The following is a 22,557-nucleotide window of genomic DNA, read 5'->3' as shown; positions in this document are numbered from 1 at the left end:
TCTTTAAAAGGTCTCCAATATCACCGTGATTCTGATTCAGTGTTTCTCATATGGTTCAGGTACATGATCTCCTGGGTTTAACATAGCTGACTTTCTGCAAAATCAAAGGCTTTCAATCAAGAGCTAAAAACACTTTTTCTATGGCTATCTCCTAGAAAATGGTCTCTTTCTCTAGTATCACTGGTGTTGCTTGGATTGCTAGTATCACTTTAGAAGGTTAGCTATATCTACGTCCCTAATACTGGATCTCATACAATATCCTGTGAGCCCATATTCTTTCTAACTCAACTGATTACATCTAAGTAAATATTAAGGTGGAGGAGTTTCCTAAACACAATCTTCTGTGACAAATTATTCCAGTAGCTACAAAGCTTTTCCTTTGAAAAATGACTGGTTTATGCTCTGTAAGAAACAGCTGTGACATCTTTGGATGCTTTAAATTGTCATGCTTCCAGGTAACAAAAGCTGTACCGTATGTTAGTGCAAAACTCTGGCAATTCAGGAACACTCTCAGCCCCTTATTCTGCTTAAACCCAGAAGGAACACCATTCATGGCACTTGCTAAGTATAGGAGGAATTAGCAGGAATCCAGAAGAAGCCCACTTTGATCCCTGCAAAACTATCTGGGGGAACAGACTATATTAAAAATAAGAAAAAAATAGTCAGCCTCCTGACCAGCTGATTGTTCTTAACCACCTTCTGAAAAAGTATCTTAAGGGCTGAAAAAAATTCTAAAGAAACCCTGAGCCTGAGTGGATTATATCAACTCAATCAACAGTATTTTTTATACAAATCTTTTGTCTTTTCAATTACATTTGGCCCAGGCACAGAATCACACGGGAAGTTTGGGACATTGTCTAATTTTCTCCCCCATACACAGAATCACACATAAAGTTTGGGACATTGTCTAATTTATCCCCCCACATCCTACCAAAAAAATTCATAGCGGATATTCTTATAAGCTGATTAGACAGTCTAATAAGGCTTTATGCAGTGGTGATATTGGTCAACTTTAGATAATGCAGAATATTAAAAAAAAGAAGAAAGCTGCCTATTTCTATCATACAATGAAATAGCAGCAGCAGGGTAGTGGATGCTGCCCTGGTCAGACTCTCACCTTCTCCATTTGGTGAACGCTGCCTGACTTCTAACTGCCAGAGTCTGCATTTCTTTGTTTTAAGATTTGCTCTGACTCCAGCAACAGCTAGAGGAGCCCTACAATTAATGTCCTCAGGAGATAGCACCACTCAACTACAGAAGACAAACTGGTAATGAATACTCCAACCCCCTCGCCTCTCAGGTGGGATAATGCTAATGCAGGTGTTTGCAGAATTCCCCCTGGCACCAGAAAAATAAAAGCCTCAAGTACCCATGGGTGTAACTTGCTTTATCAACATACCCTCTCTACCTGTCTCACGTCCACTCAAATCAAATAAACTTGCCTTTCGATCCTTGTCTCAAGGTCTACTTCTGGTGGAACCTAAACTAAGGTAAGCTTTTTTCATTAACACATCCTCTTGCTGACTCTTCTCAAGACTTCACAGCTTTCTACTTAATTGTGCACAAGTTTATTTTGAGTTTTGTCCACTGCCCTTTTCTGAAGGCAAGTGACAGCTGTCAGACCCCCAGCTCTGCTCTGCTGCTCATATTCTGATACAGAAGCTACTAACACAGTTGGGAGACTGACAAGCAGCGGGGCATGTGTGTTCAGCAATCCCAGATAGACAGAAAATAAGATGATGCATGTGGAAGCACTCAGTAAACAATACAGCATGACTGAAATATATTTATATTATTTCTGTGTGAGGACACACATATATATGCAGAGCTTTATTGTTTCTGTCTATTTTAAAAACTGAGCAATGTTCTACTTCCTCTAGGGGGGGAAAAAAAGAGTTCACTGAAACTTGTACTGTACTCTCCACAGTAGAGAAAAATATTTGTTTTTCACTTGTTTCATGAAAAATATTTTAGATACTTAAAATATAGGAGGCTATCAGGCATAGTGAACATATTAATATTTCAAGGCTGATATGAGGGAGCTGGTTTTCATCTTGGCTATAAAAGTTAATTCTAGCATTTCAAAGCAGTCATTTCAAGGTTTTGTGCTTCAATTTTCTTCCTCCAAAGTGAGAATGTGAGGGGAAGCATTCTCTAAGGACCCTTCCTACTCCTGACTTTCAGTTTGCCTTCTCTGACCACAAGCCTTCTATTTTAAGTAGAAATATCTGCTACTAGCAGTTGGATTGGGAAATGATCATATCAAGTAGGGATGTGCAGCCAATAGATCTGTGCCTTTAACTGACTGAATTGAATACTAAACAGTGGACTCTGTGTGGCTGAGCTTGAAACCATATACCAGCCTCGGTGTCCCTGTTCTCTGAAGTAAAAAGGCTTTTGCTTTAGTCTCTCAGGCCTCCATTAAGTCTTAAAAAAGTTAATGATTAGGAATCAAATAGTATTTGTCTGTAACTAATGCATACTTGAATGCATTTTTAAGGTTAACTTAATATATATCCTAAAAAGAGATTGTATTTTTTCCATCTCTGCTATACAGTAGACCCTCACCAGCCATCCAAATTCATATGTAGTAGTCAGGTCAATCCCAATCTCCAATCCATACCCCTCACAGCTGCTTGGTGTCCATACATTTGTTCTCTACATCTGTGTCTGTATTTCTGCTTTGCAGTAATAGATTAACCAGCAAAATCCAAATTCATAAAAGCACATTGGTAAATGTCAGGAGCCAGAGGCTAGGGGTGGGGTAGAGAGGGAAGATGGGGAGCTAAGTGTTTAATGGGGCAGAATTTCAGCTTAGGAAGGTGAAAAATTTGGGAGACAGATGATGGTAAGAGTTTTACCATTTGTATGAAATTAATGCCACTGAATTGTACAGTAAAATATGGTTAAAATTGTATATTATGTGACTTTTAACATTAAAAAAAGAGTTAATGATTCAGAAATGTGAAGATGTTAAAAAAAAAAAAAAGAATAGCATTGAATTGGGAAACTGGTAACAATTTAGACAACAAATCCTTCACATGGCTGAATCACCAAACTCCCAGATCCCAAAAAATAAAGATAAAGACCTGACACACATTCCTAAGTTGTTTTTACAGGAAGCAGACACCAACCAGATGAAAACTGCTGACCACAATCACATAGACTCTACACTGAAACTAGAAGGTTGATGATGCTGGAAACTTCGCCTTGATGCCAACCAATCTGACAACTGTGCGTGAGCTGATCATGCACTCTGCGGCTCCCACCCCCACTTTTGTTGAAGGCTTCCCTGAAAGCCATCACACTCACACTTTGGAGTGTGAGCTGCCCATTCCACCAGCCTGGCATCCTGCAATAAATGCTGCCCTTTCTTTCAACACAACCCAGGGTCCGTAGACTGGCTTTACTGTGTGAGGACAAGTGGACCCAAGTTTTGTTTGTTAAAAAGGTCAAAGGATGCTCTGCTCTGTTTTTTCCTTCTCTTTCTCCTCTTTTCCTTTGAGTTTTTTTTCTTTTTTTCCTTTTGCTGTGCATATTTTAAAAAGTGAAGCAACGTATAGAACCCAAACTTCATCCTGAAGGTTGCTCTGTTCCTTTCTCTTTCTACATGCTCCCTGGGCCAGTGAAAGAGACCAGCATACTCTTTTTTTGTATACACTGGAACTTGCCAACAACTCTAGATGCTTTGAATCAAGAATTTATCCATTTTTGCAATCCCTGCCATCATCTTACTACTATCTGATCACGTCCTCATAGTAGCTATTCAGTTTTTCCTTAATGAATATATTCTATATTGATTCATCGTCATCTCACTCACACGGTCGTACCCTGAAAATATTTGTCTCATAATTATTATACCTTTTTTTAATCTCAACAATCTGCTTTTTTATTTTTGTCACCCAATGGTCCAGCAGTGCCTTAGAACTCACTGTTACTCAAATTTCTCTTACATTAGATTTCTAAGTTATTCAATCTTAAACTCTGAAATTCTGTTCTCTGACTTAAAACCAACCTCCTTTGACCACAACCATCTGTACTTCTCTCTCTCTAGTCATTCAGTTTCAACAAACATGTCCCTGAATGGGCCTCTATCATGCACAGCCATGGAATTATTTCTGTATTGAGAAGTATTTTCTTAAGTGAATATAACCATTCATTCAAAAAATGCTATAAAGTACCTACTAGGTGCCAGACAGTATGGTAGATGCAAAGAACACAAAGATGAATAAAACTGAGCCCCGGACTTGAAGGAGTTCACCACTAGTATAGACAATGGAGAGGAAAAATAAGTAACAGAAATGGGCATTAGTACTATAGAAGAGCAACTAATGGAATGCTATGTGAACTGACATAGGAGCAATAGACTCAGCTTGGGATGTCCTTGAGACAAACTGCTGTGCCACAGAATGCATGGGTACATCTCCACAACATCAATACAAAAATAACATTCTTGTTAGACACAGACATATCTGATTTTATGGTCTTTAACTATTTTACAATGATGCAGACTTTTATTTGTATTTACTAAATCCCTTTAAAATAAATTACTGTGACTGAATCTCACAAATATACTGAATGAAATAAAGCAGACACACAAAAATTTATTCTGCATGATTCCTGGTACATAGAGTTCAAAAATTGGCAGAATAAATCTATGACATTAATACTTAGGCACTAGGGCAGAGGAGTGGATGAGTGGAAGAAGGTTCTGGAAGAAGGTTCCAGGGTATGTTTCTGATAGGTGATAATATTCTGTTTGTTAACCGGTTGTTACACAAATACATCCTATTTGTGAAAACGAACTGATCTGTATACTTATATTTACAAACTTTTCTATAGAAATACAAATTTCAATACAAAGTAAAAGGAATGAAGACTTGGAATAGCACAGGTTAAAATGCTAACAGTAAATATCTCTGGTTGATGGGAACATGATTAACTTTTGAAACAACATTTCTATGCTTTTGTATCTTCCAACTTAGTAACAATAATCACATCTTATGATTTGACTCTGAATAAAAATACTATTGTTTAAAAAATTAAAAAATAAACTATTACCCTATATAATTTGGAAAACCATTTTTCCCCCCAAATCTGCCCACATAATTATTAAAGAAAAATTTTAAATAGGAATTCCAAACCAATCTATTTTTTTTAATTAAATTCACCTCAACTAAAAAACAAAAACAAATCACCTAAACAAATATTTTTATCTGTAGAGTATTGTAAGGTGCTAAGTTGGAAAAGGAAATGGGAACCCACTCCAATATTCTTGCCTGGAGAATTCCATGGACAGAGGAGCCTGGCAGGCTAGAGTCCATGGGGTCACAAGAGTTAGACACCACTTAATGACTAAACCACCAATGTATTAGTACATTAGGAAGAATTGATTTGAAAAATAATGGGAATTCTGGCACTTCAGTGGCTTTCTGAACTTCATTCTTTTATAAATGAAGAAGATACTGTTACATTGCTTTTCAGAAATAATTAATGAAAATACCAATGATTTCAGCCATCAGTAAAAATTTTAACCTAGTAATAGGAAAAGGTTTATATTGCACTGAATCTGTTTTTACATCTTAAAGGACATAAAATAGAAAAAAAGGAATACTATATCATTAAAAGGAGATATTGGAAAACATACCAGAAGAAGCTTCCAGTCTTTCCAGTCGGCTGATTAACCAGTCAAGGGAGCCAGAAAATTGAGCACAGTTTTTACGATTTCCTCTAATTAATGCCGCTGCAAAAGAAAAAGCAGATTTTACAGTTATGTGATTTTCTAATTCGAAACCAAAGTAAGCCCATAATAGGCACAAAATATTGGATCAAAATCACAATACATTAATTTTATACCAAAAACACATACAAATACACACACACACACACATATACACATATACACATAAAATTGAACTGATATTTATTAATGGGGACTGTAAAAACACTGCTTATTAGAAGAAATACATTTTTGAGAAAGTCACATTTCATATTTCAAGTAATAATGAAGGGTAACGGAAAAACTAGTGTCCTGGGATTTTCCTCAGTTCAGTTCAGTTCAGTTGCTCAGTGGTATCCGACTCTTTGTGACCCCATGAATTTTCCTCACTTGGGTTCTAATACTCATTGCTTTTAATTAGCTGTGAGACTAAATTATTTAATTTCCCTAGAGTTCAATTTTCTCACCTGTATAATGAAGACGTTAAGAGAATATCAGTTTTTCTGAAAATGTAGCACAAGATACTAGGAGATACAACAAGTAAGTGTAACAAATACAAAGATGTATCATCAAATTGTTATAGGAAAAAACAGGGTGTGAGGGCAGATGGCTAATGAGTTTGAAAACCTTCCCCTCCCCTGCATCTCTTCTTTCCACTTAGAGATTCACAATGCATATGAAAGACTCTAGAAACTAATTTCTGCAGTAAAGTTACCTATTTCAATCTTTTTGTTTAACCTAGTAGTGTTTTCTGCACCTCTTGAACCAAAGAACCCATTTTATCTGAAATTCCTCTGTTACCTTTATGATATCTTTCAACCTAATTGATATACTCAATTTAAAACTCATGTTTCTAAATCATTCAGTTATTTCAAAGCAAATATGGTAAATATTTTATGTAAATTCTACTCTTATGCCCATAAGATTGTTCAGAAAGTGTATAACTGCTTAAAAATGTCAAATGATGTTTTTATATAATATATTTAATGTGAAAAGTATGTTCCTATAAGAAAAAAATCACAATTTTAAAATCTGGTAGTGCCAAGAGGTAGTTTAAAGAACTGAAGTTTGAGAATGCCACCTGTTCATCTCCTTGTTAAGAGCAACAGGGTTCAATGAAACTAAAATGATTCCTTCATATTTCCTCTTTCTTCCTCCCAAAAGCTGTTACCTGGCCTGAGAGGAAGAAAAGCAATAATGACACAAAAGACAAGAAGGCTTAGAGGTTTGTTCAACTACATAAGAAAAGCTCTTTTGTGAATGGAGTCCCCATAACATTTGTACAAATATTACAAGGCAATGCATTCAATTACTTAGGCTCTCCTCCAGGTCTGGAACCAATAAGAGCCAGTAACCAGGTACACACACACACATACACATAGAATGATAAGTGCCAGGGACAAGAGCATTCAGCATGAGGTGTGCTAGAGGAGTCTGACATGCTCAGTGGGACTTCTACTTTTAACCTGTAAGAATATCTTTTCCTGACCAAGAACAATAGCAACTGATAGAAAGTATATGGTGAACAGTTTGATTCTTTATAAAGTGTCATTTGCTTAAAATTTAACCCCCTCCTTTAATTCTGCCTCAGGCTATTAAAATTAAAGATATCAACAATTTTCTAGAGGTCAATAGTGAGAGATAAGGTATCTTGAAGAAACTAAGACTTCTCTAGTGGTCCAGTGGTGAAACTCCATGCTCCTAACACAAGGGGCATGGGTTCAATCCCTGGACAGGGAAGATCCCACATGCTGCAGAAAAAAAAAAAAAAAAAACTAATAATGCACAAATAAACCCTTTTAATAATCCATGGAATATTTAAGAAAATCATACAGTAAGCCACTGAAAAAAATATCATTAAACTTACTGCAAAGATGGTATATAAACTATGCTCTCAGACAACAATGTTAATGAAATTAGTAAGAAAAGCAGAAACAAAAATAATCTACCCAAAATCAGAAATAAAAAACAAACATAAAACTTGAAACCAGTAAGAAAAGCAGGAACAAAAATAAAACCTACATAAAAGCTTAAAATTTTTCCAAAATAATACTTTTAATCAATGAGAGAATCAATACCACAATTTTAGAATATCTAGCAAATATCAAAAATAGGCACTACCTTACACAACCAACTGTAGATGGCCAAAACTGTACTCAAGGAAAAATAAACATTCTAATTGTAAGAAAAAGAATGCAAAAAAGCAAAATGATTGTCTGAGGAGGCCTTACAAATACCAGAGAAAAGAAGAGAAGTTAAAGACAAAGGAGAAAAGGAAAGATATACCTATTTGAATTCAGAGTTCCAAAGAATAGCAAGGAGAGATAAGAAAGCCTTCCTCAGTGATCAGTGCAAAGGAATAGAGGAAAACAACTGAATGGGAAAGACTAGAGATCTATTCAAAAAAATTAGAGATACCAAGGGAAACTTTTATGCAAAGATGGGCACAATAAAACAAAGAAATGGTATGGACAAACAGAAGTAGAAGATATTAAGAAGAGGTGGCAAGAATACACAGAAGAACTGTACCAAAAAGATCTTCATGACCCAGATAACCACACTGGTGTGATCACTTACCTAGACCCAGACATCCTGGAATGTGAAGTCAAATGGGCCATAGGAAACATCACTACGAACAAAGCTAGTGAAGGTAACGGAATTCCAGTGGAGCTATTTCAGATCCTAAAAGATGATGTGAAAGTGTTGCATTCAGTATGCCAGCAAATTTGGAAAACTCAGCAGTGGCCACAGGACTGGAAAAGGTCAGTTTTCATTCCAAACCCAAAGAAAGGCAATGAAAAAGAATGTTCAAACTACTGCACAATTGCACTCATCTCAAACACTAGGAAAGAAATGCTCAAAATTCTCCAAGCCAGGCTTCAACAGTATACGAACTGTGAACCTCCAGATGTTCAAGCTGGATTTAGAAAAGTTAGAGGAACCAGAGAGCAAATTGCCAACACAGGTTGGATCATCGAAAAAGCAAGAGAGTTCCAGAAAAACATCTACTTCTGCATCACTGACTATGCCAAAGCCTTTGACTGTGTGGATCACCACAACTGTGTGGAAAATTCTTCAAGAGATGGGAATACCAGACCACTTAGCCTCCCTCTTGAGAAATCTGTATGCAGGTCAAGAAGCAACATTTAGAACTGAATATGGAACAACAGACTGGTTCCAAGTCGGGAAAGGAGTATGTCAAGCTTGTATATTGTCACCCTGCTTATTTAACTTATATGAGACTACATCATGAGAAATGCCAGGATGGATGGGGCACAAGCTGGAATCAAGATTGCTGGGAGAAATATCAATAACCTCAGATATGCAGATGACACCATCCTTATGGCAGAAAGCAAAGAAGAACTAAAGAGCCTCTTGATGAAATTGAAACAAGGAGAGTGAAAAAGTTGGCTTAAAACTCAACATTCAAAAAACTAAGATCATGGCATCTGGTCCCATCGCGTCATGGTAAATAGAAGGGGAAACAATGGAAACAGTGGCAAAATTTATTTTTTTGGGCACCACAATCACTGCAGATGGGGACTGTAGCCATGAAATTCAAAGACACTTCCTCCTTGGAAGAAAACTTATGAATAACCTAGACAGTATATTAAAAAGCAGAGACACTACTTTGCCAACAAAGGTCTGTCTAGTCAAAGCTATGGTTTTTCCAGTAGTCCTGTATGGATGTGAGTGTTGGACTATAAAGAATGCTGAGCTCCGAAGAATTGATGCTTTTGAACTGTGGTGCTGGAGAAGACTCTTGAGAGTCCCTTGGACTACAAAGAGATCAAACCAGTCAGTGGTAAAGGAAATCAGTCCTGAATATTCATTTGAAGGACTGATGCTGAAGCTGAAGCTCCAATACTTTGGCCACCTGATGCGAAGAGCTGACTCATTTGAAAAAACCCTGATGCTGGGAAAGATTGAAGGCAGGAGAAGGGGACGACAGAAGATTAGACGGTTGGATGCCATCACCGACTCAATGGACATGAGTTTGAGTAAGCTCCAGGAGTTGAATATGGACAGGGAAGTCTGGGGTGCTGCAGTCCGTGAGGTCACAAAAATTCTGACGTGACTGAGTGACTGAACTGAATTGCTATTAACAGAGTGAAAAATGTTAACTAAACATTCCTTCCAAAACATTCAAAAAGAATATAAAAAATAAGTAGAACAGAAAAAAGAAATAGAGCGATAAAAGTAGACATTAATAAGTTAGAAATAGTAGAAGTGATCTATGTAATAAATTGAAATAACAGGGCTGATCAACACTGTCAAGGACTCCCTCCCTTCAAAATATAAGCTAAATGCCAACAACTTTAATCAAGAAAAAAAAGGACATAATTAAGAGGAACAGGAATCATACACAGCCACTTATTACTATACTGAAATTTTTAAACATTTAGAAAAAAAGAATGACTTCCAAATATTTTTTTCATAAAAATTGACCCAAAGAAGCAAATCTAAATAGAATAACAAACAATAAGTAATATTTAGAAGTATGTCAAAGTCAAAAACATTTTTTCTAAATTCAGGAAATAAGTCATTGCTATGTTAAACTGTTCCAAAGTAAAGAAACTAAGAAAACCCTTCCAATATATTTTATCAAGACAGTATAACTTTGCTATCTACACCTAATAAAAAGGGTATGCATATCAGAAAACTAAAGGAAACTCTTAGCTATGAATACATATCCCCAAATCTTATACAAGGAGGCAATTTATAAATCACTATCAGTCCGTCTAGTCAAGGCTATGGTTTTTCCAGTGGTCATGTATGGATGTGAGGGTTGGACTGTGAAGAAAGCTGAGCACCGAAGAATTGATGCTTTTGAACTGTGGTGTTGGAGAAGACTCTTGAGAGGCCTTTGGACTGCAAGGAGATCCAACCAGTCCATTCTAAAGGAGATCAGCCTTGGGTGTTCTTTGGAAGGACTGATGCTAAAGCTGAAACTCCAATACTTTGGCCACCTCATGCGAAGAGTTGACTCATTGGAAAAGATTCTGATGCTGGGAGGGATTGGGGGCAGGAGGAGAAGGGGAGGACAGAGGATGAGATGGCTGGATGGCATCACCAACTCAATGGACGTGAGTTTGAGTGAACTCCGGGAGTTGGTGATGGACAGGGAGGCCTGGCATGCTGAGATTCATGGGGTCACAGAGAGTCGGACTCAACTAAGCGACTGAACTGAACTGAATCAGCAGGGCATTCAGTTCAGTTCAGTCGCTCTTTGCAACCCCTTGGACTGCAGCACGCTAGGCCCCCCTGTCCATCACCAATTCCCAGAGTTTATTCAATCTCATGTCAATCAAGACAGTAATGCCATTTAATAATCTCATCCTCTGTCGTCCCTTTCTTCTCCTACCCTCAATCTTTCCCAGCATCAGGGTGTTTTCGAATGAGTCAGTTCTTCACATCAGGTGGCAAAAGTATTGCAACTTCAGCTTCAGTATCAGTCCTTTCAATGAATATTCAGGACTGATTTCCTTCACCAATAATAGGCTTGATCTCCTTGCAGTCCAAGGGACTCTCAAGAGTCTTCTCCAACACCACAGTTCAAAAGCATCAATTCTTCAGTGCTCAGCTTTCTTTATAGTCCAACTCTCACATCCATACGTGACCACTGGAAAAACCACAGCCTTGACTACATGGACCTTAGTTGGCAAAGTAATGTCTCTGCTTTTTAATATGCTGTTTAGGTTGGTCATAAGTTTTCTTCCAAGGAGCAAGCATCTTTGAATTTCATGGCTGCAATCACCATCTACACTGCTTTTGGAGCCCCAAAAAATAAAGTCTGTCACTGTTTCCCCATCTGTTTGCCATGAAGTGAAGGGACCAGATGCCATGATCTTAGTTTTCTGAATGTTGAGTTTTAAGCCAACTTTTTCACTCTCCTCTTCAATTTCATCAAGAGGCTCTTTTGTTCTTCTTCACTTTCTGCCATAAGGGTGGTATCATCTGCATATCTGAGGTTATTGATATTTCTCCCAGCAATCTTGATTCCAGCTTGCTTCATCCAGCCCAGCATTTCTCATGATGTACTCTGCATATAAGTTAAATAATCAGGGTGACAACATTCAGGTTTGGTGTACTCCTTTCCCAATTTGGAACCAGTCTGTAGTTCCATGTTCAGTTCTAACTGTTGCTTCCTGACCAGCATACAGATTTCTCAGGAGGCAGGTCAGGTGGTCTGGTATTCCTATCTCTTTAAGAATTTTCCACAGTTTGTTGTGGGTTCATTACTCCAATGAGAGAGAAATATGCTAGAATAAGTCAAAGGTGAAACATATGATGATCACCATAGACTCTGAAAATGTATGTACTTTTAATAAAAAAAAACTTAACTCTATTAGAATGCCTCTGGAACATTATCCAAACAAGTGTACATGTGTGTGCACGTGCAGAGTATGCTTTACAGATAAAGTGTGATCTACTATAATTCAGCAAGTTAGTCTTCAAGAAATCAGTTAAGGGAGTTTCTAGAGTAATGAAAAAGTATACAGAGAAATGCAAGAACACTCATCCTAACACTGTTTATAATAGCAAAGCTTTGAAAACAGCTTGAATGTGGGCTAAATAAATGATGACACATGCCATCAGTTGGGTAGAATACATCCACTAAAGCCTGATGACAGCTTTAGTTCCTGCCAAGGAAAGATGCCCACAATACCGAAGTCAGTGGAAACAAATGCTATATAAGGATATGGAGAATATGAGCCCATTTTGATGTAAGTATGCACACAGAATGAAGGACTATTATTTTTTAGAATATTCCTTAGATGGTAAGAGCTCATTTTTTGACAGAAAGCTTCTGGTAGGTGTCTGGGATAGAAACAGACCTTGATTGATAAGTGTGGGACTCCCTGGGTCAAAGGGGGAAATTTTCTTATTCTATAGCAGGGGGGAAAGGATAGACCTGGTGGTCCAGTGGTTAAGACTCTTAAGACTCTGCACTTCCACTGCGGGGAGCAGGGTTTCAATCCCTGCTTGAAGAACCAAGATCCCACGTGCCACGTGTGTGGCCAAAAAAATAAAAAATAAAATGCGGGAGGGGAGATGAATGAAGTTAGGAGGAAAAAGTCATGCCCTGTGATATGATCCTGCACAAGGACTTTCTGAGGGCACAATAAATTCTATAAATAAAAAAATAAATAAATGACTCACAATTGTTCAATAGAATGGAAGTGTATATGAGTGAGGGGGTGATAGTCTGCAACTAAGATACTATGTAACCTCAGAGAAACATTAGATAAAAAGGAAAAAGTATGAAAGTGGGAGACAGTGTAACCAAATAACCCCCCCCCCCCCAAGAGTGTACAGATATCAAAGGCAAGTCTTAAGCCCATCTCAGCTCATGAAGCTGGAACATGGACCAAGCCAACAAAACCTCAGGGATCAGGCCACAGCTGAAGTCCAATAGCAGGGATTTGCTATTGTTTGTGTGTGCATGTAGATGCGTAAAGTGGTTTACATGTGTTTAATGCTATAGTAAAAGTGAAAGTCGCTCAGTCATGTCTGACTCTTTGCGACCCCATGGACTATACAGTCCATGGAATTCTCCAGGCCAGAATACTGGAGTGGAGTGGGTAGCCTTTCCCTTCCCCAGGGGATCTACCCAACCCAGAGATCAAACCCAGGTCTCCTGCACTGCAGGATTCTTTACCAGCTGAGCCAAAAGGGAAGCCCAGAGAGCCACTCTCATGGCCAAAGAAAATGGCAAATTTACAAGGTGTTTCTAAGTACAGAAACAAACAAACTCAAGACAAATGTTGTTTCTTCAAAGCAAGACATGCATACTATACCTTAAAATACTCTTGTCATTGTTGGCTAATTGGCCTGAAGTAAAGTTAAAACCTTTCACCCATCAGACTACTTTTCCTCATTTATTTAAGAAATATTAACATAAGTGCATCAGGCGCTATGGTTGGCGCTGCAAATATAAGTTGAAATAAAGTGTGAATATAATATAATTGTCTGCAGGTCTTCTCTGAGCACATCTTAAGCTCCTTTAGATCAGACACTCTGTCTTACTATAACCCTGAGCATTCTCTGAAACTCACCATGTATGTTATCTCTTAAGGAATAAATAGTATTTAGTCTCTTATGGAGTAAGATCAGTGGTTAAGTACAGTAAAACTTAAATACTATAAGCACACTTTGAACTAAGTTTCATAAAGGACATGCATGTTCACTGAATTTTTTCTGATGTTGACTAAATAAAAAAAAAAAAAAAAAACTATAGGGGGAAACAATGGAAACAGTGACAGATTTTATTTTGGGGGACTCCCAAATCACTGAAGATGGTGACTGCAGCCATGAAATTAAAAGACACTTGCTCCTTGAAAGAAAACTTATGATCAACCTAGATAGCATATTCAAAAACAGAGGCATTACTTTGCCAAAAAAGGTCAGTCTAGTCAAAGCTATGGTTTTTCCAGAAGTCATGTATGGATGTGAGAGTTGAACCATAAAGAAGGCTGAGTGCCGAAGAATTGATGCTTTTGAACTGTGGTGTTGGAGAAGACTCTTGAGAGTCCCTTGGACTGCAAGGAGATCAAACTAGTCAATGGTAAAGGAAATCAGTCCTGAATATTCATTGGAAGGACTGATGCTGAAGCTGAAGTTCCGATACTTTGGCCACCTGAAATAAAGAGCCAACTCATTAGAAAAGACCCCCATGCTGGAAAAGATTAAAGGCAGGAGGAGAAGGGAATGACACAGGAGGACATGGTTGGATGGCATCACTGACTCAGTGGACATGAGTTTGAGCAAGCTCTGGGAGATGGTGAAGGCCAGGGAAGCCTGATGTGTTGCAGTCCATGGGGCCACAAAGAGTTGGACGTGACTGAACAACAAAAATCATTAAATCTTTAAACTGTTATCCAATCAGAATATGAAATACAAGTAATACTTGCAGATATTGAAAGACCATTATTAACAATATTCTGCATTGCTTATTAGTATCCTAACATCTCCATGTCCTCATGCTTCTGTATTTTAAACTCTAATTCATAATTTCTCAAAATATAAAATCAGAAAATTACAGATGGATTAAGATTTATAGAATTCCAAGAAAACGCTCACTTTAAACAACAAAATTCTGTAAAGCAATTATCCTTCAATAAAATATAATAAATTTTTAAAAATTATTCAATAAATACTATCTGCTTTGTATCAAGGACTATTCTAGGTGCTGGAGACACAACAAAAAACCAAACTATATTCCTTCTTGGAATTTACATTCAAAACCTAGAAATATTATGAGAACAGGCCTTAAACAACATTGACAAATGGGGAGGAAATAGAACTAGAATCCAGAAGGATATTTAAAATGTTCAGGTGCTCTTAAGTCTTGTCAACCATAAACAAACAAACAAAAAACCCATCAGAATGTTGTTGGAGAATTTAAGACAGTAGTCTGTGAGGGTCCAGAGCAGGCTGCCCCAAAATGTGCCTCCATGGAAGACTGAGTATTTTGAATTAAAGTTACTTAAGAAATGGCCAAAGCAAGATGGAAACTCTGATTCCCCCATCTGTCTCCCTAAAAGCAAGAAATAAATCTCTCACATGAAAGATTCACCTTCATTCCCTGCATCTGGAGGTAGAAGGGCACCCTTATTGCCAGAGATGGGGAATTTGCTATCTTCTCCCCTCTTTCTACCCTGAGGGGTGAGAACAGCAACTTTCTTATATAATATATTAAAATATTAATTAATTTGGCTGCCCCGGATCTTTGTTGCAGCACATGGGATCTTCAGTCTTCGCTGTGGCATGTGAGATCTTTAGTTGCAGGATGTAGGATCTACTTCCCTGACCAAGGATAGACCTCGTGCATTGGAAACATGGATTCTTAATCACTGGACCACCAGGGAAGTCCCCAGCTTTCCTGTAAAGGAGAAGAAAAAGCTCTTCGTGCACACACAGCTCACAGTGGAGTCAAGACTTAAAGCCAGACAATTTTGATCCCTGAGTCTGTGCTCAGGTCCTGAGCTATGCAGCCCTCCTCCCCCACAATCTTTTCCTGCTGGAATTCTGTCTAGAAAGTTTAGAAGGGCAGGGTCATGGTAGTATACAAGCAAATTAAGAAAACAGGTATCTCACAAGCTTGATTAGATAATGAATTCCTATCAAAATTAATGACTTTGATTTCATAGCCATGAGATCATTACCAAGTTGGAAAAAAAGTAATGTGTCTTGGTAATGAAATGCCTTTTTAGGGTTTCCTGAGAACAAGATGAGAAAAAAATGTAAGTACGATTGCCAGGGTAATATCTGGTATGAGCGTGTTTGAAGCCAATGCCCCTCTTTTCTACCCCTTGACTGCCTTCCCACAGTGTTTTAGGGCATTTAGGAAGATCTGTGTCCCTAAGATACTGGGAAAATACTCTGGATCTGCAAAAATCTTTCCTTGCTCTATCCTTCCTCAGTCTTTAAAGATTCAGAAACTGGTAACTTATGCCTTCCTAAAAGAGAAGATGTGTACCCTGTTTGTTTTATACTCTGAATTTTCATAAAATGAGTATTCACAGAGAGAGTTTACCAAAGAGCACTTTTTAGACATCTTTAGAAAATTATCCTGGCTTGTAAGCCTCCTGCAGATTAATTGTGTGGATGCCAAAAAAGATGCATGAAAGCATGTCCCAGTGATGCTTTTCAAACTATGAATATCAGTGTCTATAAGATCCCCGGGTCTTCCAGATGGCAATCTACTTTTGTCATTCTGTATCTAAAACACATATTAAATATATTCATATCAAATTTTTAAATTGTTATAGATTATCATCCCATCTCCCTTTTCTCTCCATGCTAAACAAAACTGCTGAAGTAAAAGAAGGAAAAGGTGTATTTTACACATAACTACACAAGAGACTCTACTGTCTACCTTTCTGCAAGAATGAGGAGAGGCTTAATTAAGCTGAAGTTACTGATGGGTAAACCAAACTTTCTGATAGTAGGGTAAAGAGGGACAATGACATAAATATATTGTTGAACTCAAAGTATTGCTGACAATCGGAGAATTCTCCAGCCAAGGTAAAATAAACACTTACATATACAGGTCTACCTATTATATGATTACATCAACTTCAGTAGAAAATTTTGGTGTCAAATGGTTCTTATGTCAAATAAGATTTTATTCACTATTTTTTTTCCTGATCATGAAATCAATGTTCACTATAATAAAAACAGAAAATGAAGAGTAGTCAAAGGAACAAAAAGTGGTCAAACAAAGTGACAAATCTCATAACTCTATTCACCTGAAACAACCATTATTATGACCAAACTAGACAGCATATTCAAAAGCAGAGACATTACTTTGCCAACAAAGGTTTGTCTAGTCAAGGCTATGGTTTTTCCAGTGGTCATGTATGGATGTGAGAGTTGGACTGTGAAGAAAGCTGAGTGCTAAAGAATTGATGCTTTTGAACTGTGGTGTTGGAGAAGACTCTTGAGAGTCCCTTGGACTGCAAGGAGATCCAATCAGTCCATTCTGAAGGAGATCAGCCCTGGGATTTCTTTGGAAGGAACGATGCTGAAGCTGAAACTCCAGTACTTCGGCCACCTCATGCGAAGAGTTGACTCATTGGAAAAGACTCTGATGCTGGGAGGGATTGGGGGCAGGAGGAGAAGGGGAGGACAGAGGATGAGATGGCTGGATGGCATCACTGACTTGATGGACGTGAGTCTGAGTGAACTCCAGGAGTTGGTGATGGACAGGGAGGCCTGGCGTGCTGCGATTCATGGGGTCACAAAGAGTCAGACATGACTGAGCAACTGATCTGATCTGATCTGAACCATTATTAAACCATGTGTATACCGAGAAATATTCTATTTATATGCAGTGACATAAATATTCTATCTTTTAACTCAACTAGAAAGAATAAATTAGCTTTCTTTTCATTATCAATTATCTAGCATTACACATTTCTGTTAATCTATTTTTTTCAACAATAAAAGTAATACATATAACACTTCCCCGAGTGATAAAAAGTCTGCCTGCCAATGCAGGAGACATGGGCTCAATTTCTGATCCAGAAGGATCCCACATGCCATGGAGCAATGGAGCCCGTGCATCACAACTATTGAGCCTGTGCCCTAGAGCCTGTGCCCACAGCGGGAGAGGTCGCCACAATGAGAAGGCCTCTCACAGCCAACTAGAGAGTAGCTCCCATTTGCTGCCATCACTTAAAGTTCACACAGCAATGGAGAATCAGCACAGCCAAAAACAAATGAATAACACATGCAGACAGATTAAGAACATGTTTATTATTACACAGAGACAAGTAAAAGAACTCTCTCCCAAGGAGCAGCTACTGAACAGTTTTCTGGGCATCCTTTCAGAAATATCCACTGTATACACATGAATGTATCTTACTCCACGTATTTTTAATTGTATGTAATTGAAATCTAACTATACATACAGTAAGCATCTTGCTTTTTTTTTTTTTTTACTTAATATCATATCCTACATTGCCATACTAAAAAGATCAGCAGTCTAGCCTGTTTCATACAATTTTTCAAATGGTATACTTTTCTCAATTTTCAATGATAATACAGTTTTATACTCTATAGGTATATTATTACTTATATAACCAATTCCCTGTTGATAGAAAAATTGTTTTCAATTTTACGCTATTTATAAATAATTTTTCAGTAGATATCCTTTCCACACTTGTAGAAATATGTCTCTAGACTGTATTTCTTAAAGTGGAAATTCTGAGAGTAAAAGGATATACACATTTAAAGTTTTGTATATACTGTTGACTGAGGCTTGCTTGGTTTTTTAAATTTTCATCAATTTATACTCCCACCAAGAAGATCCTACTCAACATTTTCCCCAATGATGGGTATTACCATTTTGTCTATGCCAATCTAATAAATGAAATATGATCTCTGCTTATTTTAATTTCCAGTTTCTTATTTGTCATGTTGAAAATCTGTTATTTTATTCATTGTTCTATAAACTATCCATTGCTATTAGTGGTCTGTTTTTCTGTTACATGATATTTTCTTATAGATTTATGAAAATTATATTACAGAAACTAAGCCTTTGTCTTTCATATAGACTGCATATTTTATAAAATTCCCACCTGTTTATTTTTAATGATATTATTTATCCTATAAATTTTCATTCTTATGTAGTAAAATTTATCAGTCTCTTACTAATCACTAACAAAGATTAATAGTAACATGTATAGAGATGGTCAAGGCATTAAATGCAGTAACTACACAGCACTGTGGCTAGCTTTGCTATTTATACCACCTGTCTCTCTCTTACTCAACCATAAGATTCATGACAGCAGAGAATATATGCTGCTCACAACTGTACCTCACTTCCCAGATTAGAATATTTCCTATAGCAGGCATCCAATTAATCTCTGATGAATGAATGAAGCTTCTATTGAAACCCACATCCACTGGATTCCACGTTCCCCCAACAGGACACAGTCTCTGTTACCAAGGATGCCCCTTCAGAATACTGTATAAGGAATTAAGAGGCAAGACACTTGGGAAAATATGCAAAAGGGAAAAGGAATATATATATATATGTGTGTGTGTGTGTATGTATGTATGTATATATTCAGAAGATCCTTATTTATATACACACACACACACACACACACACGCACACATATATATCGTCAGAAAAGCTTCCTTAATTATATACACATACCTACACACATACACACACACAGGAGTAGCAGATTAACAAAAACCTTCTCAGGAATAGCAGTGTGAAAATATAAGTTATAATTAAGAGTGTGTGTGTGTGTGTGTGTACGAGTAGAAAATATATTGAGAATTTATGTCTCTTGTTGCATGAAAAAATCAATTTGAAAGCCACAAAACATGCATTGCCTGAAATCATTGTATTCTATCTTAGTTACATATGTTGTTATTATGCTATTATTTTCCATTACGATGTAAGTTTTAGGGGGTTCTAGTTATGTCAGTTTTAAGTCCCTTAAATGGACTTAATGTAGCTCCCTTAAATCCTCCCTTAATCAAAAAGGATGCAAAGAATTAAGGAAATAAATGCATATATTTAAGAAATACATACTATATATGCATATGTAATATATAGCATATATTACAAATAAATATACATTTACTGCATAACAAATCTCTGATATAAAATAATTCTAGACAGTCTGAAAGGACGGTGCTGGATTAGAGATAAAGACCTAGGTAGGACTGAGAGACTAGAGATAAAATGACTGAGGTCACAGGGGAACAGGAAGGGACAGACCAGCCATGGGGCTTGAGGATTTCAAGACTACTCAAGTATTCTTCTTATTCTAGAATAAGAAGTTGTATTTCAAGTATTGGAGAGTCAATGAAAATGCTGACTCTGTGTGTGAGGGCTTCCTGGAGTCTGAAATAAATATCGGTGGAGAGAAGAGGAAGAACTGAGAAATTAACCAGAAACCTATAATACCAGGTTCTCAACACGATCTTGAGGTTTACATCTCAAATATCTACTGAACACCAGCTATGTACCAGACATGTAGGCTACCAGTGTATGAGATGTGTGATGCTGTTTTCAGAGAATGAGTAAAATAATAGAATATAGCTTTTCAACCTGGAGGGAACTACAAAGAAAACTTTGTTTCCTCCATCTTTGATAAAGAAACCAAAAGGAAGGTGTATCTGCAATAATCATGAGGCTATGACCTTCTATCAGTTGATCTGGAACTTTCTTGCTATACCCAACAGTTACAAGTAAAGTTTATTTTCTAAGACACATTTAAAAGGCAAAAACAACATAAAAAATAAAGAAGTGGAAGAAGAGAACATTACTATGAGGGAGAAGATGACAACAAAAGTATCCAAAAGAAGTGAGAATATATGATAAGAATAATATGTTATGCTAAGCCTGTGACATAAATCACCATGTTAAAGCCATCCAACCACATTATGAATGTCTGTAAAGAGCAAAGAGGAACACAGAATAAACTACTGCAATTTTTGCTGAGTGTATGCCAAGCTCACCTAGAAGTACAGATACAGATCTCCACAAGCTTAAAGGAGATCCCTGACAAGATGGAATGGTGAGAAGATGGGCTCATGTGGGACTAACTTCAGAATCAAAAAGGAAGTATTTAATATGCATCCCTTTAGAGTCTGCTCGCTCACAAAACTATACCCTAGACGACTCTCCTCTTTTAATCAAAAGTAAATCTACAGCTATGACCATCTTTCATGCTCAGAAATAGATTTAAATATTAATACTAAACATCATTTGCTTTAGTGCAATAATAAAACATGTAAAGCCTCAATTAAGAAGCAAGTTATAAAGCTGCTGTAAGTAACTGTTATATGATCATGTTGAATAGACAAACTCAGTTGCCTTGAAAAGCCAATCATACTTCTTACCCAGCAACTCATACAGAGAATTCAGAATCGATTTCCAAGATTCCCCTGCTTCTCTCCCAGCAACGTCAGCGAAGTGTGCGGCACTGCTATACACATGCAGCCTGTCTATACACTCCAGCACAAGGTTGATCATCCCCTGGAAAGGTAGAAAGACAACCATCAGAAACTGTGATTCTGCTCGCAGGCAAAAAAAAAAAAAAAAAGAAATTGTTGATTTTTTTTTTTTAAACGTCTGGCTTAAAGTAAGTCTGTTAATCATAAAGAACATTGAGATCATTTATTCAAAGAACAGGAAGAAACACACTTGCATGTGAAATAAAATGTTCTTGAAATATTTCAAGTGGTTTTTAAATCCTGAGTGCTATTCTCAAACAGAAACAGAACTAATAAAAATATGTATTTCTTACTTACTGCAATAAATTGCAAGGTTTAATAGTAGGTTGATTAACCACATCAAAAAAGCATTCTACTGTGAGTGAAGAGGTTCAGAGAGTGCCACCCCAAAATAAGCCACTTCAGCATAAGGAATATTGGGGCTGAAGGCCATTGAGAAAAATCAGACACGAATAATTCCTACCCTTCTCCACTCCACCAGAAGGACAGGAGGACATCTGAGACAATGCCAGTCTATTATCAGCCCAGAGCCTGCACAGAATAATCTATGCATCACACTAGTCATTATTATCCATTAGTTTCCACCTTATATTTACCTTCTGACAATTTGCTGCTCCCAGAAGCTCAAAATTCCTTTCCTTTGTCTTATCACTTCTCTACAGTTGTTTTTTTTTTTTTTTTTTAATTAGCATGCTACATAAACCTGAGTTCTAACCACTTCTTGTGAGACAGGCTGGGACCTGGGACCCTCTGTTCTAACCACTTCTTGTGAGACAGGCTGGGACCTGGGACCCTCTGCCTCAACGCTTGCTTGCACCTGGACATACCTCTTCTAGACAACAAAATAAAAGGAAACTGCATGGGACTAAAAATAACTGCGTACATGCACAGCCAGGACAAATTCTAGACAAAAGATACAAAGAGACTGAAAAACTCAACTGCCACTTTTGAAGAGCCTGAAGCAAAATCAAGTTGCTGCACATGTCCCCTACACACAATATCACTTAAGAGGTGGGCAAACCATCTAAGCCAACCCTCCCACCTGACTCCTGGACACAACGCTACCCTGCCCCTTGTAAGGAATCAGGCTGTCCCCCTCCTTCATGGAGTGAGCAAGCAGAGGAATCTGTTGCTTGTTCTCCCTTCCCCTGCGCTACAGCAGGGACCCCAATAAAGCCTTGCCTGAATTCCTCGTTTGGCCTCTGATCAATTTCTACTGACTGAGGAAGGCCAAGAACTCTGGTTGGTGATATTTGGAGTCACTCATCACTGAGTACTCTCATGCACACACACAGTGCATACATTGGTAAGCTTCTATTTGTTCTTCACTTGTACATCTGTCTTTTGTT

At 37.5% G+C, this 22,557-nt stretch overlaps 1 protein-coding gene across 1 annotated transcript in view; it reads right to left on the bottom strand.

Annotated features, from left to right (window-relative positions):
• RYR2 (ryanodine receptor 2) overlaps positions 1 to 22,557 on the bottom strand; it is an 829,832-nt gene that overhangs the window by 382,276 nt on the left and 424,999 nt on the right. The window contains exons 16-17 of the mRNA XM_045165522.1: positions 21,095 to 21,230; positions 5,648 to 5,743 (exon numbers count right to left, since the gene is read on the bottom strand). Coding sequence (XP_045021457.1) covers positions 5,648 to 5,743; positions 21,095 to 21,230 — 232 coding nt within the window. The remainder of the gene's footprint in view (positions 1 to 5,647; positions 5,744 to 21,094; positions 21,231 to 22,557) is intronic.

This window comes from Bubalus bubalis, chromosome 4 (assembly GCF_019923935.1).
Source record: "Bubalus bubalis isolate 160015118507 breed Murrah chromosome 4, NDDB_SH_1, whole genome shotgun sequence".
Classification (NCBI taxonomy): Eukaryota; Metazoa; Chordata; class Mammalia; order Artiodactyla; family Bovidae; genus Bubalus; species Bubalus bubalis.
Note: the sequence above shows the minus strand (reverse complement) of the source record. Positions and strands in the feature narration are given on the sequence as shown.